Genomic DNA, 8,330 nt, shown 5'->3' on the forward strand with positions numbered 1-8,330 from the left:
TTTGTATATAGTATACTTGATGTTTATTAAACAAACTGTATATATAGATATGAAAATATAATTCAGAATACAACCTATCCAGACTATCAAATCTTAAATGTTGCTTTCTAGAGCAGTCTTAAAGATTTGTGTTAGTGTTGTTTCTTCTGTTTTAATGATGATTTTTCCAGGATCATGGAGAGCACGTTCAAGTCTGACTCTACCAGATCATTCTCAAGCAGATCAAGCTCTTTCAGATGGGATGGATTTGATTTCAGAGTTTCGGTCAGTACCATCACACCTTCATGTGTAACATTACAGTTGGACAACCTGAAGAGAGCAAAGAGGATTTGTTAGCACAGGTCAGTGGTTTGCTGTTACTTCTTAGTTAAACAGTTGCTTAATCAGATTTGAATGGCATTGGATTTGATATTGCACTAAATAAGATTTTTCCAGACATTTACCTCAGTTTCTCTAGTTTGCAGTGAGGATTCTGCAGTCCGGCACAGAGCTTCTTCACACCTGAGTCTTGTAGATCATTAATACTCAGATCCAGATCTGTCAGACTGGAGGTCTTTGAGCTGAGAGCTGAAGCTAGAGCAGTGCAGCTTTCCTCTGTCATTCCACATTTGTTCAACCTGAGAAATCATTCTGACCTCAGTGGAATGTGGTTCAAACATAGGTACATTTCTCTAACAGTCTGTATCAGTATTTCATTTTTTAGTTAGGTTTTTGTTATACTTGCAATGTCTCTATAGGGCTCTGTTATTGGTGGGAAATATTGCTTTTTAAATGAATAAAGATTGTTTTTAATGGGATGCAATAATGTTTATTTAATTTGTTAATGAAGCAATTAAAGGCTCTTTAGTCAATATTAATTTCAAATAATTTCACAATTTAGTATATTATGTTGTGCTATAACTCACTTCAGTATTTCCAGTGCACACTGAACGTTCTCCAGAGAAGCACAGAGTTGTTTCACTCCAGAGTTTCCTATGTTGTTCCAGCTCAGGTCCAGCACTCTCAGATGTGAAGGGTTTGAACTCAAAGCTGTGCTCAGGGAACCACAGCCTGTTTCTGTTACTCCACAGTTCTCCAGACTACAGAGAAGAGAAAATATATTAATATATAGAAAATATATCAATAATCGGTATCGGCCAATAAAATCAAATTTTCACATTGTAGGCTATCAACCGATAGTTTAAAAACAACCCATAGTCAGGGCTGATATATCCTGTCAATCAAAAGAGGGCAGGAAAATGAACTGCATTTGGGCTTTGTGTAAAGAAAATGCTAAGAAGCTAGTTTGATGTTCAATGTTTATAGTAATTATGTCAATTTATAACATTCAAAAAAGTTAAGAAATATTAATTTAATCTTCAGAATTTAGTTAATGTGTGTTAATATTAATTTGTGTTATGTATTTGTTTATAACTGATACCGGTTTCTCTGAAACAAGTTGATGAAATGGAGATAATAAAGTTTTTATTAGCATTTCTTTCAAAATGTAAAAATTAAATATATAATGATAAATTATTAATTATAATGAAATTATCATTAATTTAAAAGAAGGTTTAAAAGGCAGAACCCCCAAACTATTTGTATCGTTATTGGCAGATATCACTGAATAATCGGTATTGGTGGAGAAATTGCAAAATAGTATCAGTGCATCTTTAATATTTAGTCTCAATCTAACAGCAACAATTCATATTGCACAATTTGGATGATAAGGACTCATTCATGTCTTTTTAAGAGATAACAACCTACTTTAAAGATTCCAGTCTGCACTCTGTGTCCTGTAGTCCAGCAGTGACAGATATAAAATTATCAAACAAAAGATGTTGGTTTGGAACCTTTGGCCTACTCTTGAACCATTCCTCCATTCTGAAATGACACAGAAACATTTAATTAAATATCTTCATAAGTAAATAGTGTATTAGTAATTTAATGTTGTCATATTTAACTTTATTCTATAGAATCTTACATTGGTTGGGCAGATTGTGATTTCTTTAATCCAACACTGAGTATTTCTACTCCTGAATCCTGCAGGTTGTTGTGGCTCAGATCCAGCTCTCTCACATTGGATTGTGATGAAAGAATTTTAGTCAGCGTTACGCAGGCTATTTCTGTGATATTACAGTCACGCAACCTGGAAGAGTAAGAAAGATTGTCAAGATTTTTTTGTTTGTTTGTTTGTTTGTTTGTTTGTTTTTTTCCACTCTTTCATGAAAAAGTGCTCACCAGGCCTTTGTAGACAGCTTGATCACAGGTTCCAGCCAGGTAAAGAATAAGTCTGATCTACCATATTTACGTAGTTCAAACTCATCAAACTTCTCATCTGATATCATTAAAATAAACGTTAGAGCAAAACCAAGTTCTTCGGACTGGATGTCTTCAACTTTTCCCGAGGTTATGTACTTTTGTATTTCATTAATTAGAGACTGATCATTAAGTTCATTTAAACAGTGGAACACAAGGAGACTCGTTTCTGAACAACCGATTTTTATCTTTTCCTTGAGATATTCCGTAATCTCAGTAATGTCCTGGGGGATTATTGTTCTTTTCTTAAAATACCTTTCTAGGAGGCCCTGATTTGACTCCATTGAAAGTCCCATGAGAAAGCGAAGAAAGAGATCGAGATGTCCATTCTTACTTTCTATAGTTTTATCAAATGCACATTTGAGTATGATTGGCACTGTCACATTAATTTCTGATTCCTTTGCAACGCCTTCTACAAGCACATTTTTGCCACTGTTGTGGAAGGAGAGATGCACATATAGAGCTGCTAGATGTTCCTGAATGCTCAGATGAACAAAGCAGAAGACTTTCCCCTGATACCAGCCAAATTCCTCTCTGAAGATCTGAGTGCACAATCCTGAGTACACTGATGCTTCTGTCACATCGATGCCACACTCTCTCAGGTCTTTTTCATAGAAGATCACATTACCTTTCACAAGCTGCTGAAAAGCCACTTTCCCCAGTTTGAGGATCATGTCTTCATCAGTCACGTTCTTCTCATAGTCCTTCTCATGTTTGATGTTGGTCTGAAGGATCAGGAAGTGTGTGTACATTTGAGTGAGAGTCTTGGGAATCTCTCCACTCTCTGCTTCGCTCAACATCTTCTCTAGAACAGCGGCTGAGATCCAGCAGAACACTGGGATGTGGCACATGATGTAGAGGCTCCTTGATGACTTCAGGTGTGAGATGATTGTATTGGCCAGACTCGGATCACTGATTCTCTTCCTGAAGTATTCCTCCTTCTGTGGCTCATTGAAGCCTCGTACCTCTGTCACTCGATGGACACACTCAGAGGGGACGAAATCAGCTGCTGCTGGTCTGGAGGTGATCCAGATGAGAGCAGAGGGAAGCAGATTCCCCACAATGAGGTTCGTCAGCAGCACGTCCAGTGATGTCTCTTTAGTCGCATCCTGTAGAGTCTCATTGCTGTGAAAGTTTAAAGGAAGACGGCACTCATCCAGACCATCAAAGATGAAAACGACAGAGGAGTTTTGAATCAGATGTAAACTTGTCTCTCTCGTAAAGAAGGTTTGAAGAAGACCAACTAAACTGATTCTTTTGTCCTTCATCAGATTGAGCTCTCTGAAAGGAAGTGGAAATATGAGCTGGACGTCCTGATTCTCTTTCCCTTCAGCCCAGTCCAGGATGAACTTCTGCACAGAGACTGTTTTTCCAATGCCAGCGACTCCCTTTGTCAGCACAGTTCTGATGGGTTTGTCTTGTCCAGGTAAAGGTCTAAAGATGTCATTGCATTTGATTGGTATTGTTGCTCCTGCTGCAGTCTTTAATGTTTTTTCAATCCTTTTAATTTCATGCTCATTACTGATCTCTCCATTCCCACCCTCTGTGATGTAGAGATCGGTGTAGATCTCATTCAGGAGTGTTGGGTTTCCCTGCTTTGCCAGGCCTTCAAAAATGTACCGATGCTTCATTTTCATGTCAGATTTTAATTTTTGGTGGATCTCTGTATGAGGAGCATCATGTCTGTAAAAACATAATCTTTTCAGAATCAAATAAGAAAAATATATATTGTCTGTATAGGCTACATATATAGTTATGTTAACTTGAAACCCTTTTTTATGATATTCAAACAATACCAATTGTTTTATAGCAGATAAATATTTTAAGCAATATCATGTAGTATTTCCTCTTTTATAATATCTGTGATCTTTTTTTTTGTGACTAATTTAATTAGATTGCTTTTTCTACTCTTGAAGATTGTTACTTCTCTATTTGAACAAATTGCTAAAAATACAAGAGTGTTGATTCTCATAAGTGAGATACAGTATTAATTGAATAATGACTTCAATTTTGTTTAACTATGTGTTATTTCTCAGTTTTTTTTAAAAACGGATCATGTGAGAGATCAGCGTGATGGCAACTGAACAATGAGAAGTCGAAGATGCCCTGCTGTTCATTTCTTAAACCCTGCAGCTGGCAAATCATCTGTACTCATCCTTATTCACTGTGATTGACATGGCGAGTCATCAGACCCCCTGTTCTCCCTCTCTGACCGGGGAAGCACATAAGAGCACCCTTTAGCGTGAATGAACATCAACAGGTTATCAGAATGAAACAATACCTCTGATGTGGTAGATTTGTTTCATCTCTCCAGTGAATTGTCTTTTGTGTTGCACTGGGATCCGATGAATTTGATATCTCTAGGGAACTGAAAAAGACATGAACTATTAATAGAAATTAAATTCAGATTGATTTGAGTTCTTTCCATTGTTTAGATGCATTTTAAAATATATACAGAACTACAATATACAGTCAAACCAAAAATTATTCAGACTTTTTTGATATTTCTGATATATTTTTACTAGTGGGTGCAGGACACTATAGTTCATTTATGTAAGTGAGGATAGCAAAATAAAGTCAAATCAAGCGCACCGTTAGTTCAGTCAGGCCACGTAGGCATAGTGCTTCGACCAGCTGACGCGGTCAGCTGTCAAATCGCTCCAATCACTACCATTCTCCTATTAGACCGGGGACATATATACATGGCATTACTGCTTGGTAAGTATGTTCAAACTGCTCGCAACCCTCCCTCCCTCCATCCCCACTATAAGCATGAGCATATTACTGTGTACCTTCTGGGTTGTCGTCTTCTTTTTGTTTCAGATTCAAGTCCTACCCCTGACAGCAACATAGTGTAGGCCCAGATCTGACCCACATCTGGTCCATGTGTAATCCACATGTACCAGATGTGGGCCGGATCTGGGCCACACTATGTTGCTGTCTGGGACTGTAGCTGGCATGGACCTCTCTGCTGAGAGACACTCATCCTCATAACCAAGCTACAGTATAGACATCCCACTGCCACATTTGTTTCTACTGTTTGCATTTAAAGGCATTACTATGTGTCTTAATTGTCTATGTATTTCCAAGCTGATGGTTCCGGGGGGTTAATGTTAAAGCTCTTGTATGTTCAATTAATTTCGGAGTAAGAACCCACATAAGGAACCATGCTGCCAAAGATAACTTGTGTTTCAATAAACTCTAAGTAACTTACCAAAGTGGTCCTGTCTGAACTATGACATATTATACCCAGAAATTCTTCATACAGTGGACTACCAGTAAAATTGATTTAAAAAAAATTGGAACCAAAAATTATTCAGACACTTTTACCTGACCATGTTTTGCTTAAGTGTTATCTGACATGATTAAGATTAATATTTTTCTGACACAGTTTGACTCTGAGATCTTGTCATATTTTATTACCATTTTTTAAACTATAGTGAATAAACTGTATTAATGAATTAAATATTCAAGGTGTCTGAATAAATTCTGGTTTGACTGTATATATATTAATTTGAAAAATGAGTGAAAATAGGTTAAGAATTTTTTATAGATTTGAGAAATGCATCTTTGATTTCAGAAATAAAGTAATGGTTAAATAATATAATATGATTGTGTGTAAGGGATTGAGAAAAAAAAACTTTTTAAACATTCACAAAAAAAAGTGTTATTTATAGCTGTAGGCTAAAATTATCACAGCTATAGCATGTGGACATAAACGATAAATAGATAAACCTTTGGTCAAACAGAGAATATCCATGTTTTAACTGAACTGGTATTTTCATCAATTTGTCACTTTTCAGCGACAAAACACTGGGTTTTGATGAATGTGATCTCTCCTCAGAACTAAAAAAAACAACATAATCCATCTCACCGTAGTTCAAAATCATTATTTTCTAGCATATAAAAGATGATCTCAAAGATTTTTTTAGAAAAATAGAATTTGCAAGCAAAGTTTTGTCTATCTCACAATAGCACTAAAAACGTAGGTAATTTAAAACATTGTTATACTGTATTCACCTTCTATCATTTATAATATCTCCATCCTTTAACTGAATTGGTATTTTCATAGATTTGTCACTTTTCAGGGACCAAACACTGGGATCAGGTGAATGTGATCTCTCCTCAGAACTGCAAAAGACAACATAATTCATCTCACTATTGAACAACAACGATTGTGTGCTTCCAAGTAAAAGTCAATGTCGTCAAGATTTGTTAAGGACAATACTGTATTATTTGAAAGAAAATTTTTTAGTTTTATCTCACAATATTGCCAAAATAATCAAAGCTACATCACATAAAAATAGTTCTGTTTACCTCTGATCAAACAGAGAATCTCCATTTTTGAACTGAATTGGTATTTTCATTGATTTGTCACTTTTCATGGATAAAACACTGGGGGCAGCTGATCTCTCCAGAGACCTGAAAAACAACAACCTTTTTCTCAAAAGTTAAAGATTGCTCTTGTCAACAAAAAAATTTGTTTCATTAATCTATGTCTCTCTAAACTTGAATATTATGTTCAAGTAAATGAAAAATTGGTTTCATTAATCTTTATTTATGAAAGGTTATTTGCAAAGAAAACATTATTTTTATCTTGCTACTGTAGGATCAAAAGCAACACAGGTATTCTAAGCCATATGCAAACATAAATATAGTTGGATTTACCTTTGCTTAAACAGAGAATCTCCATTTTTTAACTGAATTGGTATTTTCATTGATTTGTCACTCTTCATGGATAAAACACTGACAGGTGAATGTGATCTTTCTCGCTGAACACTGTCAGATACAACACAAGTCTTCAGAGCAATTCATCACTTTCATTTAGATTATATTAAGATTGTCAATGCCTTTTGTAATAAAATATAATTAGTTGTGCAAGGTTATATCAGTATGATTTAATATTTAATTTTAAACTGAGTTGGTTTGAACTGAATTTGTTTCGATCTGTCAATTAAGCATATAAATATAAAGAATATGCTTCTTTAAAATATTCATTTATATTTGATTTATATCTATATAAATATGATGCATGTACTAAACAAATAAAGTAATAAACAAATATATATTTCTCTCACCTTTTCTCTCCATCACAAGTGTGATAATCAGTGTCTTCAGCATTCATTATGGTGTTTGTGTTTTCCTAACTGCTGAACAATTTTTTTTCTAAAGTCTGTGTCCATCATAATCAAATAAAGACAAATAAATAAAAAACATTCTTTTAGTCTCTCAAATACATTATGAAACAAATGACTGAGAATGAGGAAGAAAAGCAATGAAAGGCACAAACAGAAGCTGGTTTGACCGGTTTGGTTTGGTCGGTTTATGAGTTGTCTGTAAAGATATTTCCTGGTTTAGTTATATAGTTCGCATAAGTTCATGTTGTGTAAGGCTTTGACTGTTTCACAGTGTCTGACTAAAAATAAATACACACATTTTGTGATCATAAAATTAGATTGTTGTAGTGGAAGCATGCCATTTATTTTGTGCTTTTTAAAACACTTAAACTTGAATGCATTCGGCAAATAATATAACTGAAAATTGAGATTAGACAGTGTCAAATGTATTTTAGTCTTTACTCTTTAACTCAAAATGATTTATCCTGCCTAATGTAATCTAGCCAACATTCTTCTCTCAGTCTGTGCAGTTGTACTTACCATGTGTGCTCTGGATTCCACTCACTGTCTTTGAGAAACAACAGAATGATGGTGCTTTCCTTTTTCTCACTGCTTACCTGCTCTGTGAAGGAGGAGCTACTGTAAATCTTGAAATGGACAGGTTTGTGATTCATCAGCCTAACAGATGCAGCAGATAATGGGCAACTGTATAAATATGAACCACTTTACCAAGTGGCAGATGAATATGCACCAAAATACTGTTAAGTTTGATTGAAAACCACTGCTATAAAACATTAAGGCCCTTTTTCCCAGACAGGGTTTAGATTAAGTCAGGATTAGGCCTTAGTTAAGTTAGGACATTTAATTTTTTATAAACGTGCCTTAAAAAGAAACATTACTGATGTGCATCTTGAG

The 8,330-nt window shown here is 35.1% G+C and overlaps 1 protein-coding gene across 5 annotated transcripts; it reads right to left on the bottom strand.

Moving 5' to 3' along the window:
- Positions 1-8,055, bottom strand: LOC125248123 (NACHT, LRR and PYD domains-containing protein 3-like). 5 transcript variants are annotated; one of them, XM_048159749.1, is made up of 13 exons: positions 7,956-8,055; positions 7,377-7,471; positions 6,967-7,077; positions 6,616-6,720; positions 6,319-6,429; positions 6,034-6,144; positions 4,580-4,666; positions 2,221-3,981; positions 1,964-2,128; positions 1,747-1,863; positions 906-1,079; positions 444-617; positions 1-309 (listed from the first exon to the last, which is right to left on the bottom strand). In XM_048159749.1, the coding sequence occupies exons 2-13, from the start codon at positions 7,421-7,423 to the stop codon at positions 132-134; spliced, it is 3,141 nt and encodes a 1,046-aa protein (XP_048015706.1). In that variant the 5' UTR covers positions 7,424-7,471; positions 7,956-8,055; the 3' UTR covers positions 1-131. The 5 variants fall into 5 exon arrangements, with proteins under 5 accessions (XP_048015706.1, XP_048015705.1, XP_048015708.1 ...); XM_048159748.1 differs by having other exon boundaries at positions 6,616-6,735; XM_048159751.1 differs by lacking the exon at positions 6,967-7,077 and having other exon boundaries at positions 6,616-6,735.
- Positions 8,056-8,330: the final 275 nt, after the last annotated feature.

Source organism: Megalobrama amblycephala, linkage group LG16 (genome assembly GCF_018812025.1).
Source record: "Megalobrama amblycephala isolate DHTTF-2021 linkage group LG16, ASM1881202v1, whole genome shotgun sequence".
In the NCBI taxonomy this organism is placed as follows: Eukaryota; Metazoa; Chordata; class Actinopteri; order Cypriniformes; family Xenocyprididae; genus Megalobrama; species Megalobrama amblycephala.